General features: G+C 44.8%; 1 protein-coding gene across 3 annotated transcripts in view; it reads left to right on the top strand.

The window, feature by feature from the left end:
• Window positions 1-686: 686 nt before the first annotated feature.
• Window positions 687-25,783, top strand: part of KIAA0232 (KIAA0232 ortholog) — a 56,393-nt gene continuing 31,296 nt past the window's right edge. The window contains exons 1-2 of one of the 3 annotated variants that reach the window (XM_077310605.1): window positions 687-857; window positions 20,096-20,137. Coding sequence is in view for 1 of the 3 variants with exons in the window: in XM_077310604.1 (XP_077166719.1) it covers window positions 20,369-20,599 (231 nt within the window). In the remaining 2 variants the exon portion in view is untranslated. Of the gene's footprint in view, window positions 858-20,095; window positions 20,600-25,783 lie in introns of all 3 variants that reach the window. The other 2 variants (XM_077310604.1, XM_077310606.1) reach the window with 2 other exon arrangements.

Here is a 25,783-nt window from a genome sequence, read left to right as displayed (position 1 = left end):
GGAGATGTAACACATCTCCATTTTGCAACTCCAGCAGCAATCCCAAGAGTCATCTTTAGTGAGCTTACTAAATGCTACTCTTATGACTGAATGCTAGCAGTGTTTGATGGAAAAAAATTGTCTACTTTGCATTCTGTTTATTAACTCTACCCAATGGTTTCCTATTTTCGCATTGTGGCACTATTATTATTAGATTTGTTATATAAAATATAGGAAGAATATCTGGAATATCTGCATCCATTGGATTATGCACTTTTAATGTGTGTTTTAGAAATAGATTATCCTGCTCCACACCGGAAAATCATGTTGCAGAAACACAGTGAAAGCGGATTATCCGCCATGTGCGGAAAAGGCGCCAAGAATTTCGCGGGGCCCGGCCTCAACAGAACAGCGGCGGGAGAGCCCCGTCAAGTCCCCTCAGCCCATCCCACTGAATAGTCCCGGCCTCGGGGAGGCCAGGCGTGCTTCCCGCCGGCCGGGGACCACTAATTTCCTCGTTCCCGCCGAGCCTGAGCCTGGACGGCGAGGCCGCCGAGGTGTTTTGTGAGGGGGACCCCGGGCCTCAGACGCGGGTTTCGGCCGTGGAGAAGCGCCTTCCCTCCGCCCTGCTTGGGTCACGCGAGGGCCGAGAGCGACCCCGGCGGCGGCCTCTGGGCGGAGGGATCCGGGCGGAGCCGCGCGGCCGCCTATCGGTGGCGCAGTGGGCGGAGAGGGCGGCCCTCCTCCTCCTCCCTCCTCCCTCCCTCCCTTCCCCTCCCCTCGGCGGGGCCGGCGCCGGTTTACGTAACGCCTCTCCGGGCAAATTCCGGCTCGGTCCCGCCGCCTGACTCGGGACAGGTCGCCAGAGGCCCCGGCAGGTAAATCCCACCGGGCGGGGAGGCCTCCGTCCCGCGCAGCCCCCTCCCCGCGCGCCTTTCCCCCCCCCCCTCCCGAGGCCTGCGCCGCGGCGGGCACGGGGCGGCCCGGCCTAGTGCGGCCGAGGGGCCTGGCGGGCGAGAGGCGGGAGGCCAGGGGCGAGGGGCTGGGGCGAGGGCTGGGGTCGCCCCCCTCCTCCCCCGGCTGTCCCCCTCCTTCCCTCCCTCCCTCCCTCCCTCGGCGGGCGGCGTCGGGATCAGGCGCTGGAGGGCGGCCGGGCCGGCTGAGGGGAGGACGTTGTAAGTCGATCTGCGGGAGCGGCGGCGGCGGCAGGCGGGCCTCGCCGTGACCGGGAAGCCCCGCCGTCGGCCCCGTCCCTCGCCGCTCGCCTCAGCCGGCCGCGTCGGGCGCCCGGCTCGCTTCGCCGGCTGCGCTGGGAGAGGCCGTCGGGGGGGCCGCGACCCCCACCCCTCTGCCGCGGCGGCTTGGAAGGACCCCCCTCCCCCTGCGGCGCATCCCGGCGGGGGGCGGTCGCGTCGGCGCCCTGGGCCTGTCCCGTGCGGCGGGGCGGGGGGCGAACAGGGGCTCATGGTCAGTGTAGTCCGTGGGCATCCCGTGTTCCCGATGGGCTTGGCGTCTCGTGACCCTTGCGAAGGCCGAACCAGCCTCAGCTTTTTGAGTGAGAGAGAGAGAGGGAGGCGCCCCCCTCCCCCCCCCCAAAAAAGAAGTGCTGGCGGTCAGTCCTTGCTTGGCGGGCCCCGGTAAGGAGGCATGCCTGCGGTGAACTTGGGCGTAACCCCGGCCCCTTTGGGTCCTTTGCCCTTGAGGAGGCCGGTGGAGGGCTCCAGCACTTACCTCCCTTTGTAAGCCGGCACCTCATGAGGACTTCCTGCCTGCCTGTGAATCCCCCGGACAGCCTTTGCCGGAATAAACTCTGGTTGGTCTGTAAGGTGTTAATAAGACTTTTGTTTGTTTTATGTACTTATTTATTTTTGTTTCGCTGCAGTGGGCTAATGTGGCCACTCCTCCCGAATTACCAATGGGTTCAGCATTTGTTTATTACATTTCTCGGCTCCCTTAAATGCTGATGCACTGGAAGTAGGAGAGGTTTCTATTTTGGGGTATGAGTAAAATGCATGCTTCATACAAAAAAAGAGACACATTAAAGTAGGCCCTCTTTTTCCCTTTTGTTGCTTCCCTCTCACTAATTTCTCCTTCCCTCCCCATTCTTGGGAGTTGATGAGAAAATTGAACAGCAACATCAAAAGGTTATGGTAACTTCAGCGCTTTTAATTTTAGCGAGCAGATTGTTTTACGGCTTGTCTGAATCCAAAGTGAGTTTAGTGCTGCCGTACAAATAGCTTATACTGGCTTCCCTGTTCTGATACTTAGTTGTTGGAACAGCGACATGGTGTAGTCATGGACTAGAGCTGATTATAGCTAGATTATTGCCAGACTGAATGTTTAAATGACAGGAATGAAAAGATGATGGAAGTACAAGCAAACCTGTGTTCTGTCTGGAGTGTCTGTGTCTGTGTGAGAGAGACAGAGAAATCTGCTGATTCCTCCTTGTTACTTCAGCCCGGTTTGACCCTGCATGCTGCGTTCTTCCCAGAGGTCCCCCTGACAGTTGGGTTGGCTTTTACAGTCACATAGGAGGAGGCTGTGAAAAGGGATTGGTGGAAACTGTTCCTCCCATTAATTCTCAGCCATTGCTTGCTTCTTATCCTCCCAAGGCATTGAGCTTTTATTATCTTGGCTGTATCCCCGTGAAGCTGCAGTCATATGCACCTTTGCATATGCACTCCTTTGGGAGTAAAGCCATTGAACTTAGCAGAGTTTTATTCTGTGTAAATATCCTTCAGGCATCAAAATAACTGTAAGCAAAATTAGCTATCCCAAATGTTTGTTTACTTTATACCCTGCTCCCTCTGAGTAAAATAACTTTAGAAATGCTAATATGACTCAGTCATTTCTCTTTAACAATATTATTTTAAAGCAATGCTTTGAAAAAAAATCTGAGTTTTTTGTTTTTCCTCAAATGTCCAAGTTTTCTAGTAGAAGCAGATCTATTCATATTGCCCCACCCTTCACCTCTCTAGTGTCATCATTTTTTTTAGACCAAGCATCATTTCTCCTCCAAGAAGATCATTCTATAGGCAAAGAACTTACATAAAAACAATGATTTCAGGTCTCCTGAACTGTTCAGTCCCCCATAACTGTTTGGAGCGTTTTCAGTTTTCATTTGGTATTTAAAATTACAAAAATGTTATTCTATTTTTGTCAAACAGTGAGAATAAAGATGTACATAGAATAAGTTTAAAAAGAAGCAGTGATGGGACATGGGAATAAGACGGGCATGCATAATAAGTTAGCCAATATTATAAAGGAGAAGCAGGTGTAATGTGAGTGTGTTCTTGTAATGGGGCGGTCTGACTTGGAATTTAACGAACTACACCTGCTCTGGGAACTCCCTGTCAGTTGGGAAGACTGTCATGCCTTGACTGATTGCAGGGCGCAGGCCTGAAGGTTGGCTGTTTGCCTAGTTTAATGTTGTGTTGATTATGGTGCCTATAGCTGGAGCTTTGTAGCATAGCATAGGATAGCATATTAAGTTGGAACTTCAGATACCTGACTGACCAGCAATGCTGACTGTGGGTGATCTATCAGGGGTAGTCAAACTGCGGCCCTCCAGATGTCCATGGACTACAATTCCCATGAACCCCTGCCAGCGAATGCTGGCAGGGGCTCATGGGAATCGTAGTCCATAGACATCTGGAGGGCTGCAGTTTGACTACCCCTTATCTAAGTGAAGCTACCATTTCTCAGCCAAAGTCTCCTGCCTTATATAACCTTACTGATCTTACTGGGGTGAAATACTAAGGACATGCGTAGGCTTTGTCTGCACAACTGTAATCCCTTGCTGAATTAAAAACATCTATTTATTATAGTTTGTTCAGAGTCTTAAGAAGTAGGATAAAATCACAGCTATGAGTATTCTGGGTATCCTCCACTTTCTACAGTGTTTGTAGTATACTCAGCCGCAGGCCGTTTGTTGTTGGCATTGAATTCTAGTTTAGTAATCCTAAACCTTTAGCATTGGACGTCTTCTGCTGAACAATTGCATTGAGTTTTTTGTTCTGTAATCCAAATTGCTTGCGTCTTCTTATAATGAAGTTGGGATATCTTTCGATACATTATTCTGATGACTAGAGCTGTGAATTGTTAAAAGACAGAGAAGGACTCTGTTTGCAGAAAAATGTGAAATCTTGAAAAACAAATACACTGGACAGCTTAAAAAGTCTGAAAATGATAAAAGGAGCACCTGTAACTTTAAGCAACAGATTATTTCAGTGGCTGTTGCTAGGCAACCGCAGCATTCCAAACTTGGTTCTGTCAGTAAAAGCCAGGGAGTAGGACCGTTTCCAGTCCAATTTTGGCATTTGAGGGAGAACTCATTGAGGCCAGGCCTCCCTTGCATTGCCAGCTCCAGGTTGGAAAATTCCTGGAGATTTTGTGATGAAGTCTAAGGAGTGCAAGGTTTGGAATAGGGAGAGACCTCCACATGGAATAACACCACAGAATCCAACCTCCAGAGCAGCTGTTTTCTTCAGGGGGCATATGCTCAGAGTTCATTTGTAATTCCAGGTCTCACCTAGAAGCTGGCAACCCTAGGCCTGACAGTAACTTCTGGGTGACTTGCATAACTCAAATAGACATAGAGGCTTGCTACTGTTCACCAGCAGTAACCCTCATGAAAGCCAGTGTGGTGTAGCGATTGAGCTTCACATCAGGGTCTGCAGGTTGAGATCCCCGTTTTGCTGGGATCTGGATGCATTTGGACCAGTCATATACTTTCAACCTAACCTTATTGGGTGGATGAAAAGGAGGAGATAATGTAAGTTGCTTTGGCCCCTGCTGTGGAGAGAGGTGGGGTAGAAATGAAGTAAATAAAGAATAAATATAGCAGAACATGAGAGGCAGATGCAAGGTAGGTTGGTGAATGATTGAGAAGAAGAGAATGAGGCAGGGAGGATATGGGTATTGCCAAGAGGACGGAATGCAGTTAGGAAATTCCTAGAAAGTTTGGGGGAGGGAGTCCAGGGAAGGTGGGGTTTGAGGAAGGGAGGGAGCTCAGAGGGTTATAATACTATGGACTTCCCCCTCTAAAGCATCATTTTCTTCCAGAGGAGCTAGAGTGGCTAACCTCCAAGCAGGGGCTGGAGATCACCTGGAATGACAGCTACTTTCCAGATGACAGGTCAGTTCCCCTGAAGAAAATGGAGGGTGGACTTAATAGCATTATATCCTGCTGAGATTGTTCCCCTCCCCAAACCTCACACTCTAAACACTCTACCCCTAATCTCCAGGGATTTCCCAACCTTGATCTGACAACCCTGAGGGGACCTTACCTTTAGCTGGGAGATATATTATGATTCCAGGAGATTTCCAGCCTCCATATGGAGGCTGGCAACCCTAAAAGGAGAGAAGGAAACAGGAAAAGGGGAGAGGCTATGGTTGCTTTCAGGAAAGGGAAAGAGGAAACAGTGGGGGAGAAGGAAATGAGATGCTTCCTGCCTTTACAGATTACCACTTCTTGTCTTCTAATTCTGCAATCCTAGTGTGCTATTCATTGGATGTCTTAAGCTGTTTGATTGCACTAAAAAAAAAGATTCCTTGAGTCTCAGGAAGAAAGGCAGGCTATAAATAAAATCTTATTAAAGTTTGGCTTAGAAATATACTTGCTTAGCAACATGACTGAGAGTATGTCCTATCCATTTTGAGCCTTGGGGACAGAAAAATTGATATTGTTACTCATATTTGTTTTATTATGCTTATTTTATTTATTTTTCTTTCTATTCATTAATATACTGCCCTCCTTTGCAGCTCAGGGCGGTTTACATAGAATGTGGGAATAAGTATGGTGCAACAACTTCAAATAAGAGAATAGTAACAGCAATAGTAGTCTCAGCAGCCATAACAGCAGTTCTAACAGCACTTCCGTACTACAACAGTTCCAACATCAATGGTGAGAACGTTGTCAACTATGGTCTTATAGGTTGGTCAGTTTGGGGATAATTTCATGGGAACCCAAAGCATTTTCCATCACTCAACCCCCCTCCCCACTTGAATTGCCTGAGTGACCCTGGGCAGTCACCCTTAGTCCCATCTACCTCACAGGGTTGTTGGGGCAAGGGGTTAACTGCAGTTAACTAGCAATAAAGCATTGATACACACAAGGCAAATTTGAAGGTGCCCTTTCTCTCCCAGAAGGGGCTTCAGACCCAGTCAGTCAAAATTACCCCAGTTTGTTTACTTCATTTTCACTCTTGCTTTCTCCTTGTAGGGACCCACAGTAGCTTACACCTTTCTCCTTTCTTTCATTTTATTCTGTGAAGTAGGTTAGGCTATGAAGTGTGCAGCTGGCCCAAGGGAACCCAGCAGGTTTCTATATCATAGCGGCAGTTTGAGCCTGGGTCTCCCAGATCCTGGTTTGACACTCCCAACCGTTTTAACATATCAAAAGTATTAGTCCTAGCCTAGCACCGTCCTCTTCTAGCAGCAGTTGTCTGTGGCCTCAGACAAACGGGAGAAAAGTCTGCCTTCTTTCTTCGCCACTTCCAGAAAAGTCTTCAATCCAAGGCAGCCTTCCATTTCTTCCTCTGAAATTCAGTGCAGCTTTCCCCAGATTTGAAGACTTGTACATTAAGGTGGCATCACTTTAGTCCTGCTTCCCAGGTTCTCTGTTCCTTTTCCCATCCTGCACATCTTTTGTGCACTTGGAGAAGTGGACCTGAAAGACAGAGCTGGCTTAGCAGGGGTGTCTCCCTTTAGAGGAGGTAAGCTCTGCCTCAGATGCTGTCTTGGCCAACTGTTGTGTTAGCCTGCTTTCCAGCCTAGCAGCCCCCTGAATACCAGACATGTGCCACAGCTGTCATTCTCCCCTCTGTTAAGGGGTGGACAGCTGCATGGAGTGTGACCAGGCAGTTAGGCAGCTGTCAGCCTCCTCAGGCAGCGTGGGCCCTGCCTGGCTCTTGCCGTACTTTCACATTAAGCCTGGGCACTGTGGTCTTCTAGACGTCAGTTTTAAATAGTGGAAAGGGCCAGGCAGAGAAGCTGCTTGGAGGCTAGCAACCTGCCTGCATCTGGCCACTTGTCCTGCAGTCATCCTTTTCAGTCTCTTAGAAGAAGAGTTGGTTCTTATATGCTGCTTTTTTCCACCTGAAGGAGTCTCAAAGCGGCTTACGGTCACCTTCCCTTTCCTCTCCCCACCACAGACCCCCTATGAAGGAGGTCAGGCTGAGAGAGCCCTGATATTACTGAAGAAGAAGAAGAGTTGGTACTTATATGTTGCTTTTCTCTACCTGAAGGAGTCTCAGAGCGGCTTACATTCGCCTTCCCTTTCCTCTCCCCACAACAGACACACTGTGAGGGAGGGAAGGCTGAGAGATCCCTGATATTACTGCTCGGTCAGAACAGCGTTATCAGTGCTGTGGCAAGCCCAAGGTCACCCAGATGGTTGCATGTGGGGGAGCAGGGAATCAAACTCGGCTCGCCATATTAGAAGTCTGCACTCTTAACCACTACACCAAGCTGGCTCTCTTAATAGAGAGGGGGAGACAATGACTAAGGTATGTGTAGCAGGGCAGTTTCCAGCACTTGTGTGTAGTTTGCAGAACATATTCTTGATCACAGAAGCTTGTGTTCTGGAGGAGGAGGAGTCCAGACTGGCAGGGTAGATTTCATTTAAACCACTAAGCAGGAAGACTCGATTTAACCATGGTTTTGTACACAACTCTATTCTTCCTGGTTGTTGCAACTTTAATACATATTCACAACTCAGAAAAAGATGCAGGAAGCTAAACATACATCTGTGAGTTTGAATTTAATTACATTTTGTAAGATATTCCTTTAGCATATCAATAGCGTCTCCTTTCAGTATTGACTATCCACAATACAAGAAAAACGTAATACTATACCATTTTAAACAGATATCAGAAACATTATAGGAGAGAAAAAGAGCACAAAACATACCCTCACCCCCTCCTTAGGCAGCCAATTCCATTGCTGAGCTATATTCCACTCTGACTATATTATCTCATACTATAGAATGACATTACGAATTAATAATCCTTATGCTAAAATCAGATACCTTTGAGTTGTCATGTACCTTTACATAGGGTTTTCTTCAAAAAGCGATTTATCAAAGAATCTGATTTAAGTTTTTGAAATCTGATTTTTTTTAAAGAGAAAATTGTATTTTTATTTATTTATTTATTTATTTCTTTGATTTATCGCTCACCTCTCCCCAGAGGCTCGAGGCGAGTTACAAGATATAAAAAAAACATTAAACCCATACAATAAAACTTATAAAAAACACACATCCTACAAAATTCTCCACATAGTAATCAAGATGTAGTAAAAAGCTCAATCTACACTACCCCTCAGTATCCCCACTATACAAGGGTAGGGAGGACAGAGGGTGTCAGAAGGATTTTGGTACAGATTTTCCATGCAGCCCAGCCTCATCCCACGACCTGGCGGAAGAGCTCCGTTTTGCAGACCTTGCGGAACGCCGAAAGCTCCTGCAAGGCCCACTGCTCCTCTGGGAGCTCATTCCATCAGGTCAGGGCCAGGAACGAAAAGGCCCTGGCCATGGTTGAGACCAGGCACATTTCTCTGGGGCCGGGAATGACCAATAAGTTCGTACCTGCAGAGCGTAAGGCCCTGCAGGTGGGCATAAGGTGACAGGCGGTCCCTCAGATACGTGGGCCCAGGCCGCATAACACCTTAAAGGCCTTAGGTTGACTTTTATCCACTCTGTGTGTTGGAAAGGGAAGAGATACAAGCTAACGTGAAGTCTTCAGACCTTAAAAAGCTACAAGGAAAAAATGGTGACTTATCTGTTCATCTGGTAGCAAGATTGACTTGGGTTCATGACTATTGGTTAGTCATAATTTGATAATTAGGTAAATATACTCAGGCTAGTGGGTGAAATCCTGATCCTCAGAGATGCTTAAGCAGCCTGTTCTGTGCCATCTGGCCCAGCTGGTCCGGAGCTTTGGGCTAGGTTATCATCAGTATGCTGATGACACCCAGCTCTTTCTCCTTATTGTCGGCCAGGTCTTTGACTGAGGCAGAAGATTGGGGGCTCCTTCCACACTAAACACCATCTGTATTGGGAGTTTCAGCACTCCAAGTGTTATGCCTCCCTGAGATGCTGTGGGAAGGAGGGGAGTGGGCAGGGTAGGACTTTTTTTTTTTTTTTTTACGGATTGTCTTGTTGCTGGAGCAAGTTTTTGGTTTTCTATGTAACTAGCAAGAAAGCCCATTGCAATCAGGAATGCAATGGCTGCTAGGACCCAAGGGACACTGGCAGGCGCAGATCTCTCTCTCTCTCTGGGAGGGAGCAGAGGCCCTACAAATGTTGGTTCATCATCCATCTTGTTGTGCAGTCCCACATTGGGACTGCGCTTGCGCAGGCCTGCCACTCGGAACTTCTAGCTAAAAATCTCCAAAGAGGGCACTCGCCCACGTTATCTCGCATGCGCGGGTTTTCCCGCCAGCCGATCACGTGACTACCCGGCGGAGTGCCCACCCTCCTCAGTTCTCTTTTCGCTGCCGCGGATAGTGGACGTCTTTTTGCTAGTCTCCAGCCTATCTTTCTCCTTTCGCGATCAATCGTCTCTAAGGTTTTTATATTTGCGTTATATCTCCCGGGGCATGCACGCGTACACTCTCTCTCTCTCTCTCTCTCTCTCTCTCTCTCTCTCTCTCTCTCTCACACACACACACACACACCAGCAGGAGCCCGGGCTGTTTGTAGCAGGGAATGAGGGCTCGTTTGGGTGGCTCTCCCTCGCAGCAGGAGCCATAGCAGGTAATCAGGTCTGGTTTGCAGTTTGGCAGGGCTCTCTGTGGCTCTGTCTCACGCACTGGCTCCTGCAGAGTCTGAGTCCAGGGAGGGAGGACGGGAGCTGTAAGTGCAGGGCCAATCAGGGTGCGGCCAGCTCTCCATACCCAGGACTGTTTCACAAATATATTAAAAGGAACGATGGATGGATAAGGATTGGGGTTTTTATCGTTTTATTGCTACCTGCTGCAATATGCTGTGCAATAAAGGTAAAGGTAAAGGTATCCCCCGTGCAAGCACCGGGTCATGTCTGACCCTTGGGGTGACGTCCTCTAGTGGGTACTCATTTTACTGACCTCGGAAGGATGGAAGGCTGAGTCAACCTTGAGCCAGCTGCTGGGATTGAACTCCCAGCCTCATGGGCAGAGCTTTCAGACTGCATGTCTGCTGCCTTACCACTCTGCGCCACAAGAGGCCATTATGCTGTGCAATAGCGGCAGATAATAAATCCAAAGAACAACAATAACAACAATTCTCACATACTACATAGCATAGATACACACTTACTTCATTTCCAAGGCAAGAGTATTACTACTTCATATTATGAAACCATTAAATATTGATTGTTTTTAAAAATCTGTGTATATGTAATGATTTGTTATAGTAGTGAGTTAGCCACGAACCATTGTGAATCAGGCTCACATGATGATACAATAGTATACAAGGAGGAACCATCTAATCCTGTTTCACCAGCCCTGTTAATAGAATAATTCTTATTTTAAAACAATAATTAACTAAAAGTAACAAAGCAGGTACAGCAGCTTTCACAGGAAAATACTATCTGAAGATCTATAAAAATTATAATATATGTTTCCTAAGTGATTGTAACTATTTTCCTTTGTTCTGTGCTTACTTGGCTGGTTTGTCACTGCAAATGTTTTTCTGTCTAGTTATAAAAAATAAATAAACCAGTTGTCTATTGCATTAGTTATAGGCAAAAATTGAAATTATTGTACTGAACATGAGGGATTTTTTTAATATGCTAGAATTTCAGGACCAATCACCAAGGACTTTGCTATTTTTATCCATTCCTTTGATGCCTGCCCCCCCACCCCCACTCCTCTTAAAGTTTAGGATATTTTCTGATCAACAAGGATCATAACTTGCAGCAGTCATCAGAAATTTCCCTTCCTGTCTTGTGCTGATTTATTTGGAAATAGACTTGGGGGGGCTCGGTTCAGACCGGGCCCCATAGCAGATTCCAAGCCAAGTTGTTAGGCGGGCTCTATGGGGGGGGCAGTTTGAACTGGGGGCCCCAGCAGATCCCAAGCCCTTTTTATTTAGCAAGCTTTCCCAGGCCCCAATGGATCTTGGACACTTTAAATGCCTCAGAGCCAAAAATAACTTGACTTTTCTGAATATTTTCTGAATCCTAGTACCATACTGATAATTGGAGTTTGGAGTATTAGGAAATATTGATATTTTTGAGGTCCAGTATACCTCAACTGGAAAAATACTGGGGGGGGGGGCGGGATTTGAACATAATTGCTGCAGACCCTGCTGCCGCCACCTGCTGCTGTATTCTTGGGGATCCCCTGATGCTTTGGAGCAGCTGGGGGAGAGGGGAAACATAGGAACAGAAGAAGGAAAGATTCATTTTGTAAACTATCGTGCACAGTTCATAGAATCAACCCCTCCCCCCCAGCAATAATTATAGAAGGAGGATAAACCACTTGGGTAAGTCACTGGGCATTGATGGCCACATAAATATTATAAGAGAATTTTTGATTGACAAGCTGTCATTCTAAATAAGTTCAGTCCAAAGAGTGTTGGAAGGAAAATAGAAAGTAGCCTGCTCAGAAAATGCTGGTGCTGATTAAAACAATTTGATAGCACTTTCCATGATTCAGGTTGTGCAAGATGTTTCGTAAATTCAGTTGCTACCTCTTTTGCAAGTAAAATATCACTTTTAGATTTATTTTCACTTTTCTTTCATGAAATTCTATCAGGAGATGTAAAACAGAGCTATCACAAGGAAAGATGTTTTCTTCATTCAAAAGAGCATCTTTGCATCTGAACCAATGTCTTGAATTATACATTACCAGGTACTTGGTAAGATGAAAATCAGTATCAAAACCTGATCTCACCCTTTAAAATCCAGAACTGTATGGACTAATTCCACTTTTAAAGTAGTGTGTTAAAATATGGACTGTATTTTGGCATGAATTGTAAAACCAGTTTGCAAATATTCTTGCCATGGTAGCAGAATACATGATTTTTCTCGATATGATCAGATTCTTGAAATCACACAACGGCTGTGCATACTGCTTTTTAGAAATATTAATGGTGCCTATAATATGAAGTTCTATGTATGATTTTCCACTCTTTATAATACCGATCTGGTAATCTGCAACTTGCTTTAATAGAGATGTAAGTCAATTTAGCACAATTGAACTGTCAGTGCAATAACAATAGAATTCTTTGTTCTCCCTCTGAGGTGGAGGACATCTTGGTGGAGGACATTATTAACTTAGGGAGGCTGGAAATACTTTTCTTCTTCTTCGGGTCTCCTTGGAAGGCACCCAACCTGCAGTTTTTTTCTTGCCTCCACAGGGAAAGCAGCTAGATCTGTAGGCTCTCTAGCGTCTACTTTTTGTATTTAAAACTATTCAGCTATTCTCCTATTTCTGCCTTTCCCTCCTGTACTTTGCACCATGCATGCAGCTTTATCTTTCTCCTTTCGGTACTAATCTGCCCTGTGCCTCACTACTGACTAGCTAAAGACTCAGCGAAGAGAGGAAAAAGCTCCTTTCTTGTGGTGGCCATTTTCTGCAACTTACCTGTCAGTGTTGCAATTCAGCAACGTGGTGATGTCTGAGAAGGAGCACACTGACAGCAGATTTTTTTAAAATCTGAAAATGATTTGGAAGTTCTGATAGCAACAGGGAGTCATGAGCCAATGATGCCAGTGAGTGTGCTCTCAAAAAAGGCCAACTTACAGAGCGCGTTCTGGAGCCTAAAAAACACCAAAAAGCATGCATTCCAGAGCCTAAAAAGCACAGAGCAGACACACCAGCAGACGCTCAGTTTACAAGGCTGCATCCTTGTGGTGGCCATTTTGATTGCTCTCATCCCATCAATCCAGAACAACCCAGGGTTTCATCAAGCCACGAGGGCTGACAGGCAGTAATGGAAGCAGCCCCCATACCATTTATTTTGCCACCGGAATTCTCTTAGACTATGAGATAAAATATTTCCATTAGACTCCAATCAAGCTGTCCTGCATCCCCCTCTCCTCCCAAATACTGGGGACAAAGGGACTTTGAAAGGGACTTTGAAAGGGGCAAATGATTTTGTTGACCATCTAAAGCTGCCGGAAAGAGGGGAAGGAGCAGCCCATTGCTAGATCATGCACAATCCTCTGACAGTGATACCAACACTAGAGAGGAATGGGAATTCTTCTCAGACGAGGTGGAGGGGATGCAAGTTCCTGAGCAACCTCAATATTTGTTGGTTAAGTTTGTTGGTTAAGTCTTTGCCAGTCCTTGCCAGCTGATGAGCAGATTACTGGAGCAAAGGGAATGAGGAATTCTTCCCTAGTGTAGACACTACCCAAAAGGTTTTTTTCACTCCCAGAATTTTTTGAGAAATTGCTGAAAGCTGAGTGGTTTAAACCGATGGCAAATAGATAATTTCTATCATTTGTTTAGAAAAAATTATATGTTCTGCCTAAATCAGGAAGATCTGGTTGGGGAGTGTTGTGATCTGAGGTTTGTTTTTGATAATTACTATAATTTACTGCAGTTTTCCTCAACTTTTGTTTTACCATTGAGAAACCCCTGAAACATTCTTCAGGCTTTAAGAAACCCCAGAAGTGGAAGGATCATGCAGAATATGGTTGGGAAGTAGAGCTGTGTCCACATCCACCCAAGGCCCCTCCCCTTCCCATCCTCTCCAGGCCCATCATTGGCTATTTTGGGATGGTGGGCGGGGCAACATGACCATATGATCATATCACAGTAAATGTTTATCAAATTTAAAATTCCACCCATTCAAGAAACGCTTCCAGGGCCATCAAGAAACCCCAGGGTTTCACAAAACCCTGGTTGAGAAAGCCTGACTTAGTGGTTTCTGTGCATCATACCAACAGAATTTAGAAACTTCTAAACCTATATTTTGGTATAAAAGCCTTCTTCCCTCAAATGGAAGTTTTCTTCCTCTCCAAAGTGGGCTTGGTTTTTGGAATCTTCACTGTACTGTAACTTCAATATTGTACCTACTAGTTGATCCATGAGGTTCCTTCCAACTCTATGATTCTATGATTCTAAGAAACATTTAAGGTCTCCCACTCAGGTTGTTGTTGAATTGAAAGACTTGAGGCCTAGTGAACAGGGTTGTTTTGCAGATGAAACAGTAGACAAAAGAACCTCTGCAACAGCATCCAGTTTCGTCTGCAGAATAACGCTGTGCAGTAGGCCTCAAATCTGCAGAGAGTCGCTAAGAAGAAATTCACATGGCTTGGCTGTTTCTTCTCTCCAGCAGTGAAGCCAGCCAGAGCAATATTTTAAGTGGGAAGGAGCTTTTCTGTGGCCTCCCTGTCACCTAACTCTTTGGCAGAAGGGGAAAGCTCCCCGCCCTCACAAGGAATGCTCACACCCATACCCTCAGACTCCCTGCCTTGATCTCGGAAATGCCTCCCTCCCGTCACTCAGGGCCTGTCAGAGGCTCCTTTGCAGCAGGCCTGAAGGGAGGGGAGAGGGAGAGCACTCACCAGCCTCCTGCCAGCTCTGTCAGCAAAGTGAGGCAAAGTGAGGGAAGTTACAGTTGGACATGACAGTTAGGGCAGCCTTAGGGCAAAAAGGGCTGCCGCAGGCTGTCCAAGCCCCCGTGCTCATCCCCCTCGGCAGCCTTACCAACCTCCTCTCTCTGCGGTGGTCAGGGGCACACTGGCAGTGATGTCTCCAGATTGCCCCTGGCTGGGCTGGGTGGGTGGGCCCTGTCAGAACTTTGGCCCAATGATTGGGCCAAAGTCCTGAGCGGGCGTGACCTGTCTGCGACAGGGCCCACTTAGTCCTTAGCAAATTATATAACAGCAACAGTGAGCCTGCTGTTACATTGCATTGCATCTTTTGGATGCTTCCCTTGCTCTTCAAATATCTACTGCAAGTGTCCTCAGTGTGGTGCCTGTCTGTGCTGCAACTTCTCTGGTGCCCGCCAAGTGTTTTTAGGAAATGGCTGGTCCGGGGGGGGGGGGGGTTGCCCAGCAAGGCTTCTGACTGCCTGTTAGAAATTTGATTGGCTGTGCAGATTATTAAAAATGTGTTGGCTACAGCTGCCGCCACAACACTATGATCTTTACTGTGTGACTGAAATTAACCTATGGCAGTCATTTTGTCGCAGGCTTTTGCTCCTGTAGCAGTCATTGTGTGGCTATATCTATCATGCTATGCCAGAATTTCAGAGGTCTCCACAAGCTCAAAAATGTTGGACACCTTGGTGTATTGCTAATTTTCCCGTCCTTCTTTCAGAGAGATGCTTTATATCCAGTTTTGTCATGGTTCTAATTTGTGTGTGTGTGTGTGTGATTCTGTTTCAGGCTACATTTCCTTCATTTTCCCCTTGACTTCTGAGATCCATTCCAGCTCCAGTTTTAATGTTTGTCTTCAATACTGGTATCTGTTATCATGTGCCTTCTGTAACAACTTTAGGAACCTCATCCACTGATTCTTTTCTTTGATTTCAACTCGAGCCCAATTTTTCCAGTCATATATATTGAATAAGATTATGAGAGAGACAGATTCCACGGGGTCAAGTATTTTCACTCATCAGAGACCATGGTAAAAAATAAGCCTTGTCTAGTTAAATAGATTGCATGTTTATCATTGGTGGAGCCCCTTTATCCTAGTCATTGAGTGTTTGATAAATGCTGCAGCATCTTAAGTTGATTCATTTGAACGCTTTTCATTTGTTGAAGCAAAAAATTAATGTTAAGCGCTGCAATTATAGGGTGTAGTTTTGTATCCATTGTGGGGGCTGTAGTTCCGTTGTACAGCCAACAAGCCTGCATCTCTCCTTTCATACGTAATATCAAAGATTGCATATTTTAAAGTTAGAGATATTTTACACCATTAATTATTAATTAAGATTAAATAAAAAGCAAGTGTTGTCAAGTTTTTTGTAGCAAATGTGGAAGTGCGAGTGTGACTTACCCATGTTTTGCAGATATGAAACTTAACTAATGTTTTTGGAAGAATAATTAGATATAAGACTAGAATCACTCTGTTTTGTTGTGCTAGTTGCAGTTTTTGGTGATCAAGAAATGGTAATTAACTTTATTAATATCAGCACCAATGGCACTTGTGCCTGGGTGCAAGAAGGTAAATTAATGGACCCATAGTTTAAAATTGGGATGTGGCCTCTGTGATTCAATTGACAAAGCTATGCATGTATCACAGTGGGAAGATATGTGGAAAACTTGTTTTCAGAAAATGAATTTTGTTTGTGATCTTTTGTTTTGGAACAAAGTAATATGCATTAATTTGTTGTCGGAAAATCACGATGACTTATTTGGCTTTCTACATTGCCTCACGTAATTGCATTTTCCAATTTTTGGTTTTAGGTCATTTTTAATAAAATGTAATTTAATTGGAGTACAACATTCTAAAAAAAATACCCTGGTAGGGCTACATTCCAAAGAAGCCTGTTCCGAACTGTGTTGCAAGTTCATCCGGAGGATGTGATGCATTATAGTTTGCCTTGAGCCCTTGGGATATGGCACAGAGACACAGGCAAGGCTGGTGTCAGTATTCCTGTTTGTTGCTCACCCTGACCTCCTTAAGGATAAGTGTCAGTTCTATAATTGAGCTAATAACAAAGTCTTGGAGTGCACACGGCAAACATAAGCTGCTTAGTGTTGGACCTGATGGTGCCCCTCTTCTCTTAGAACTTCTGGACTCATAAACTACTAGGAGCTACTTCTTTGCCATGTCAGACTATTAGACCCAGTACTGTCTGCCTAGATTAAAGACACAGTCTTTACAGCTTATGGACAAAAGTGTTGTCTGGTCAACTCGGTTGCTTGAGTTGTGAGGAATTAAACTTGACCTGTTGCTCCCACTCCCCAGGACCTCAAATCAGGACATTTTATTTCATTTTTCTGTGACATTTCTGGTAGCCTCTGTGGAAATACAATGAATTCTTTTTTCACAATTGTGTACACTAGAACAGGGGCAGGGGCTCATGGGAATTGTAGTCCATGGACATCTGGAGGACCACAGGTTGACTACCCCTGCACTAGAACATGAAGCTGTCCAGGAAACATCTCTGTACCACCCATATAGGCACCATTATGACATTCTCAGTAATGATGGTTGGGTTTGAGGGAGTAGCTGTAGTGTGGCAGAAGAAAAGTATGCTTAATCTGACTGCGTTGCATTTTAAGATATTCTCCTTGCTGAGCTGCAAGTGCACGGAGTGCAAAATCAGTTGCACCCCTTTTTTTTAGGAACCCAATCATGCATGGCTTGGAACTCCTGGTAACCACTATGTATTTTAGAACTGGGAATTATAATGAATAGCTGTTGTCCTGTAATGAGCAACATTTTGTTGGGTAGAAACCAGATATTCTGTTTTTGTTTTTCTTTAGACTATGCAGTCATATGTTGTGCCCAGAAAGATGGAAAGGTACTTTCCATCTCTATCAGTTGTGCTCATAATACTGATGTGGGTTGTGTGTGTGTTTTTTTTTAATTACTGTGAAAATACAGTACTATATAAACTTATGTTAAACAGTACGTAAACTAGGGTTGAGCATTTTGGTGCGGGTCAGCTGCCATGGCGATCACCAAAGCCCATGGCAGCACAACGAGGAGGGCCGGCAGTGGTGCATCAGCCAGCGGCCGCACACAGGTGCCTGCAAGCGGCCACCAGCTGGTGTGCAGCCGCCAGCCCTCCTCTCTGTGGCGCTGGCCGCCTTAACTGTAATTTAAGCTGCTGTTCATCTTGCGTCTCACTGAGAAAGATTTGTGATAAATGAAGTAATTAAATGCAATCTATAAAGATATCAGTAAATCTTAATTCTGAACATGACCCCATCTTCAGATAATTAAACTCCCACAGTTCCGCATGGCCTGCAAAAGGGAGTTCCTCCACCAGGCATTTGCCTGAGACCGACCACAGGTCCCCCCCACCTCTGACATCCCCTCCATGGCCTGAAGCAGCCTGACCTCTCTAGGGAGTTTAGCTTGTATGTTGTTATTGTTGGGGCCACTGAAGTTGTTGTTAGAACCTCTGTTGGGTTGTTATTGTTGTATATTGACTATGTTGCATGTTGACTCGTTCCGTGTATCCCCTATGATGTTGTATGTAAACCACCCTAAGCCATATGGAAGGGCGGTATAGAAATCAAATGAAATAAAAATAAATAAAATAAATTTCGGGCCATAGAAATAGAAAACTTTTTCTTCAAGCTTGGGGAACACACCCCCCCCCCCCGGTTTGCAAAGAACTCTGAAACTTAACCAAAAATAGGATTTAATCCTCCAAAAGATAAATGTGGTCTGTACAATTAGACAGTGTTCCTCCATTGACCTGTGGTGCTGGAGAAAGGGGAGAGAGCAGGAATTGCTACTATGCCCCCAAAGAGGTAGGAGACACATTCCCCCGTCACTGCTACCATCCACCCTGCTACTGAGGTGTCAAAGCAGTGTAGTGGTTACAGTCAGACTAGGATCTGGTTCGGATTCCCATTCTCCCATGGGTGGACCAGTCACGTGATTTTAGACTATCCTACCTCCCAGGGTGGTTGGTTGTGAGGATAAAATGTAGGCGAGGAGAAGGTGAGGTATATAAGTAAGTAAAAAAATTGCAGGTGGGTAGGGGAGGAAGGGCTGCGTCTTACCCGATCTCAATGTGCAGGCATTGAGGTAAATTACTAGGTGGTGGGGGAGAAGGAAATGTGGAAACCACTGCTAATCCCTGCCATTCCCCCCTGCACCGCAGTAGGATGATTAAGGAAATAAGGCAATGGCAGGAAGTACTGCAACCAAGAATATCACTAGTAGGTCTGCGCTTCTCTCAGTTCATTGCTGTACCCTGTTTTTATAGGTGAAAGTTTTGAAGAATAGGATTGGATCTTAAAGGTGTAGCAAAGCCTTGAAGAACTGCCCTGCTTGGAGTTCAGGTCTCGAGCTCCTTCTTGGCCTGGTTCTCTTTGAGGCAAGATCTCAAACTGCTGTCGGGTAAACAGTGGACAGGCTAAACTTTTTACTCTTATTATAACCTCCATTTGGATCCCTTACCTTACATAAAGCCAAGCTGTAGATTGGCAGAAAAATCAATTCATAATTTCAGGCAATTTTCTGGGCTTTTCTGTGGTATTTGAACCAACAGCTCAACTTTCTGTTCCCCCATCATCATCTATGATGTTTGTCGTTGGCTTAATCTGCAGTTCTTGGTTCCTTTGACAGAACAGTGGGGGTGGGATAATGAATGGGAAGCAGGAGGAAGCCTCACCCCCTCATAAATATGAAGTCCAAGTGGTACTCAGAAATTCAAGCACTCAATGAGGAAGTAAATAAAGGATGAGGAACCTGGCTAATTTGCCACTTGTGTACCTGTCCATGACTACTAAAATTGCCCTAAGGAGTGTTCATACTTACATGACGTAGGGCCTATATACATTGCAGAGTTGTGATACACAGTGCCATATTGTCTTTTAAAAAAATCTAAAAATGCATTATGTAGTGCTTAGGTACAGCATTTAAATATTCATGTAAAATACTCATAACAGGCTGGGTTCCGCCCAGGAGATGAGAAGAGTTTGTCCCCTCCTGTCTCCCTGACTCTATAAGTTTTACGGGCCTGATGAACTTGCTCCTCCTCTTCAGGTCATTCTCAACAGCTCATTTTTTCATCAGGCTATTCTTGAGGGTGTTTCCTTTTTCATGTTCATTTGCAAAGTCATTATTTCTTCTGAGTAAGTAGAAACCCTTACCCTATTAGTGTGTGGTCTAATACCACTGCTTTTGCAGTTGGCGCTAGGCTAGCTAATTTCAATATGGTGATGTGCATAACTTAGTCAATTTTGTAGACTTAGCAATGCTTTCTCAAGGTTTTTTTTTTTTTTAAGAGTTCCCTAACTTCAGGGAGAGAAAGATTGGGTATCCATACACTTGGGCATACCAGGTATCTTTCCAAGTCTCATTTTTTCATGCTCTGAATATTCTCTATGGGCCCTTGTCTCAGAATCTTCTGTAGGTGTGATTATTTTTGTAATAAAATAAGAGTTATAGGAAACGAAATCCATTGACATTGATTTGTGTGTCCTGCTGAATTGTCCTTTGTCCTCTTGATGGATGTCACAACTTCCAATTTTTTCTCTTATAGGTCCTGCTGGGGATTTGCATCTGGCTTCAATGTGAAATTAAGGTAGAAAAATGCACATAAGCATGTGTTTCCTGATAAGATTTAGTGTACTCAGTGGTTATGCCTGAAGAGTGGGTCTTGTCTTTAGACGGATAACTGCCAGGAAATATAAATGATTGCCCTAGAAGTCAAGCTTCTCTCCTTACTGGAGTGAAAAAGTCCACCTCCAGGTTCCCACGGAATATCATCTGCAGAAAATGCATCACGTTCTAAGGATGACAGCCACCTAGATTCATGCACCCAATCTATACAGTTGTTGTGGATGGTTTGCCATCTGAAAGCTCCTCAAGTTCCTGTCTGGGCCCAGTACCTGTTTCTGAAATGTCTCTGCTTCATGCTTTGGGCCCCGTGCAGACCTGGCTGGGACAAGAGCTAGAAAAATGTGGCATTGATGCCATGATTTATACTCGCTATGTCCTCAGTCTTCTGCTGCATGATAGTTATGACTACGACCTACAGGAACAGGTATTTACTTATTTTAGATGTGTTTTGAGTAAAAATGAGTGCATGTTTTACTTGTATGATACATGTTGAAATCCTGTGTGTTCCTTGATTTTAGTTTATGGCTTAAATGGTAAATGTTTAGAGAAGAAAAAGACATGCTTGGATCCAGAGAGCTGCATTGGGATTTAGGCATGTTCACAGGATGTTGAGTGGTGATTAGCTGACTGTTGTGTCATACCATAACCTGCTTCAGAAAGCCTGATTCAAAGGCAGTTTGCCAGGTAGCACCCAAGTACAGACTTCAAAAGATGCATAAGGATTGCTTGGATACAGTGTTGTAGGATTTGTGTAAAATGAGATTTCTGTAAAATTGCTACATGAAGAAGTTTATTTATTTCTATAAATTTCTGTAAATTTCTATATTTATAATATAAGTTTCTAAATGGGATGACCTGTAAAAGAACTTGCATGGCTTCTCACTGAAACATAGATACGTTGAGGTTCCTTACTGTCTTCTAAATATCCTGTCTTATCTCGTCAGATACAAGGTGGTTAGCAAAGCAGCAAAGGTTGCAATGACCTTAAAAATATAACCATCCATCAACAAGTTAAAAGCAGAAAGCAGTCCCAAACACGCCAGGTTTGCTGGACTAGTTTACCCTCCATCAAGTTCCCCTGGAATAAAACCATTGTGCACACCTTCCCCTTGGGGAGGGTCCATGGCTCAGTGGCAGAGCATCTGCTTGACATGCCGAAGGTCCCAAGTTCTGTCCCCAGCATTTCCATGTCAAAAATGCCCTAGTAGGTAATGTGAAAGACTAAGACCCTAAACAATGGCTGCCAGTCTGAGTAGACATTACTACCCTTGACAGACCAAGGGTTTGTTTACTATATGGCAGCTTCATAGATGTAATGCATAAGATGAAGGTGCCTTCTAAAACCACCCTGACAGACTGTTTCAGAAGAAAAAGCTCGTGACCATGTGGACCCCCCTAGGAAAAAAAATTGATTGGAGAGCTTGATGGGCATATGAGCATATACAGGGAGATGCTGCCTGATAAATGATGGGCTTTAAGGCAATAACCACCATTTTGAATAGGGATTGGGATAATACATGATAACCAGTGTAGTTGATGCAGTGCTGGATGTTCCAGTCAGCCAATACCAAACAGGAGTCATCTTGTTGCAGCATTTTGTGCCTTTTGAAACTTCTGATAAGAGTCCCAGTGTAGAGCTCATTTCACTAACCCCCTGTACAGGTTACAGTAGTGTGATTCAGTGTGACTAAGTTAGCAGAGCCCAAATAAGGGCCATCATGTCAGCCGGATGTAGTTGAAATAAGACACTCCTACTAACAGTGCCAGTTGATTTGTCTATAGTCCTTGTCAAGTGTAAAAGCTTTCCTAAGTATCTTGTCTTGCTAAGGAGAGTTTAACCTACTGATAGATTGGTATCACCCAAACCCTTTGCCTTCCCAACCAGCATTCTCCACATTGTCTGGAATAAGCCTTGGCTTGCTCCCCCTTTTTTTTCAAAAGAAAACAGGAAGGGATATTGGATACAGTTGCCAGTATCAAATTGCTGAGGCCTTGGGAACTCCAGAATGTTAAGCTTTCTTCTACAAAATGGTTTGTATAGGTTTTGGGTCCAGGGCAACTGCTCATATGTAAAGCTTGCTGCATCAGCATGTTTTCACACAGCAGCCAACCAGTTCTCCCTGGAGAGTGAACCAACAGAGCATAGAGGCCAAGGCCTTTCCCAGTTACTGCTTCTTAGCACTGGTAAACATAGGTTTGCTGCCTCTGAATATGGATGCTCCCTTTATTCACCTTGACTAATAACTTTGATGGATCTCTCCTCCATGACTCTGTTTAGCTCTCTTTTAAAGAAATGTATGCACAATGTCTGCTGGCAGCGACTCACACTGTTCAATTACTCCTCTGTTCTGAAACTATTACTCATCAACTTAGTTGGCTATCTTTGCATTCTCACTCTAGGTCAGGAGGACAGCTTGGTGGGTGATTTCCCATCTCTCTTCGAGGGAGGCAGGTCAAAGAAAAACTTCCTGTCTCCCCAGTGGGAAACGCCCTCCTTGCCCAGTCTTCTTCCTGCCTCGCTTGAGGGAGTGCACGCAGACTAATGTCTCCGGCTCAAAGAAGACTTTTTTCCTTAGTGTTAACCTACTTCTTACCGATCATACCCCCCCCCCCATCCTCCCCGCCTTCTGATTCCAGTGTTTTTCCAGGTGAAAGAGGATAGAAAAGGAGTTTGGAGGGCAATCCGACCACTCGGCTGCTCTCCCCCTCCAGGTTCACACGCTTTTAGTCGCGTTGGCCATTTTGAAGCCGCATTTTTTCTGCATCTCTGGCCTTTTGTGTTCCGACCCTACAGCAGATGTATTGAATGTTTAATTTGCCCAGAAGGGTTTGAGATCAAGTGATGCTAACATTGCCAGGTTGCCATTAACAACAACACCCTCCCCCGCCTTGATGATATCTGTTCCCCTAAACTTACTATGATATATTATACTTTTATTATATATTATTATATATTAACAATTAACAATAAGATTCTTGGCCAATGTAGAGTATAGTACTAAGTGTAGTACTAAGACAGATTGGGACGTTCAAACCATGTCAGAGTGCTGAGTTTTGGTGAGCCAACATGAGATAAGTGAAAGAGGATTCATCTTCTACTTCTGTGCTCCGTTGAAGGTTAGTTCATTCAAGTGACTAGAACATTGGATCCCCAAGTCAAATAAGAATTTCTTGAGGCATAATTTCTGTTACAGAATGAGATGGAGAGTTCAGGAGAGACATAAGAAACATGTCTGGTTATAGATGCATGCTTCCCAAGAGCCAGAAAATAAACTGTGAGCTGGTAATTTTCATCCTCCAAAGAGAGGGTTTTTTTTAATCCCCCAATCATTCTGTAGCATTGCGTACCTGGAAGTAATCTCCTAATGTTCAGTGTTCCCAGATAAAGAAGCATAGTGTTGGACTATGAAAATCACGTATTATAATAAGGGGATTTATTTTTTGGAATATATTTGTGGTACTCACCGTTTTAAGGGTAGTTCTGCCATTTTTGTTCTATATCTGCCATTATTGCTGTATTATTAACAAAGCTTATTCTATTTCTTTGCATAATACTTGGTTATACTACTTCTGTTATGTTAATAATTGGGTCCTCCCACCAAGGAGACAGTAAGGGAGAAAAAATAGTTCCTGACTCCTTAAGTGGACAGTAGGAATCACTCACCAAGATATCCTCCACTCAGAAGGAGAACACTTCAAGGACCACTGACTACTCTTGATAAATTCCTTTAATAATTTTGGCTCTTGAGGCATAATTATTGTTTACTCGGGCTATAGTTTTGTGGTTTTTTTCCTCATAGTATAGTCCAGTTTTCTCAGTATAGTCAACATTTCAGTCTAATATGATAGGCCCATTCTAAGGAAGTGGGTGTGGTTTAATGAATAGCTAATGGAAAAATGGAAGGAAGAAGACATACAAAATAATAGAAGAAAGTATGAATTTTCCAGTCAATGTGAAGTCCTGAACTGAAATGCTTTTTATGAGGTACACATCCCCTTTCCTTGAATCAAGTCACAAAAGACTTATTTGTATTACAGAGGAGCTGATTGCTTTGGTCTCAGCAGTTTGATGTAGTGGTTAAGAGTGATGGCCTGTAATCTGGAGAGCCAGGTTTGATTCCCCACTTCTCCATATGCAGCCAGCTTGAGCTACCCGCAGTCCTGTTAGAGCAATTCTCACATAGCAGTTCTGTCAGAGCTCTCTCAGCTCTACATAACTCACAGGGTGTCTTCTTGCTTGGAAACTCCTTTGGGTAGCGAAGAGCAGGATATAAAAGCCAACTCTTCTTCTGTATGATGCCTCAGGTTCCACTCCAGTTTTTCAGCAAAAGAGGAGAATTTTGGAATGTGTAGTAGGAATGGAACATGCATATATATGCCTCTCTACCCTTCTTTTGCTCGTTTTAGAAAGGAGAGATTAATGGAATACAATTACAATGCATATCTTTGATCAGATCGTTTCACTGGACTGGAAGAGAAGGTTTTGTCATGGCCAGACTGTTATCCAGTAGAGCTTGGGCTTGCAAGGACCCTGAAACTCTACAGGACTGGGGGGGGGTGTAATTAAACTCTTGGAGACAGACCTAATGGGCTGGTTTCACCTAGGCTTTCACTATTAAAGTGTCTGAGGATGGTGTCAAAACCCTCCTCAACATCTGAAGTGGGCAGAGAGCTCAGGTGTAGGGTTGGGTGCTTTGGCGGCCGCAGCACTGGCTGCTTCGGGCTGGAACAGCTGCTTCGGCCATCAAGGCACGCAACCTTACTCAGGTGGTAGACATGTTTGTTCCTAGAAGACTTTTCTCACCAACTGGGACCCAGCCATCTCCTTGATATTCCCAGGCACTTGCAGTGATGAAGTAGCATGAAGGGCTTGACTGAGTAATGATGGTGAAAGACTCATAAGGAATTTACTTGGTAATGTGTTGGAGCTCCTCTTAAAGCCTATTCTTTGTCAGAAAAATAAGCACTGCCATCGTTGCAGTACATTCCAATGGAGCCATTCTGGTCCTCATTTTGTTATTTGTTAGTATCCAAATAGACCTAGGTTAACTATGATTTGGTGTGATGTTTGAATTGAAGTTGTCTGGTATTCTTAAGGAATAGCAGTGAATATCTTGCAGATGTGCAGAATTGGTTTGGCCTGCTGAATCCAAATCATCCCCAAATGTATTTACAATACTTTTACCATGTTTTTCAGAACAGACTTATGGTGTGCATGTGGCTAAACAGAGCCCCAAAAAACCTTACTGGGTATTTTTCAGGCCAAAGAATCTGTTTGGCTACCCTTATAGTTCAGCTCGAAGTCCTCTCCCTCGGCCTCGAAGCCCTTTCCCGCCCGCGAAGCCCTCTCCCCCCCCCCCCCGGCCCAGCTTCCTGGCTTCGCAGCCGGGGTAAGGGACCAATCGTTACCCCCCCCCCCCCAATCCTGGACAGTGCCCACCCCTACAGGCCTCACTCTTTTATTTATACCGCTCCTGTGGAGCGGTTTAAAAATATTCAGCTATACCAGTCAACTGGGATGGTGGGAACTCCTGCCACCCCAGCTGATCCTCTCAGGTCTCTGTGCAGGATCTAGGTCCCTTTAAAGGGATCTAGGTCCCTTTAAATG

Source organism: Paroedura picta, chromosome 14, assembly GCF_049243985.1.
Source record: "Paroedura picta isolate Pp20150507F chromosome 14, Ppicta_v3.0, whole genome shotgun sequence".
NCBI lineage: Eukaryota > Metazoa > Chordata > Lepidosauria > Squamata > Gekkonidae > Paroedura > Paroedura picta.
Note: the sequence above shows the minus strand (reverse complement) of the source record. Positions and strands in the feature narration are given on the sequence as shown.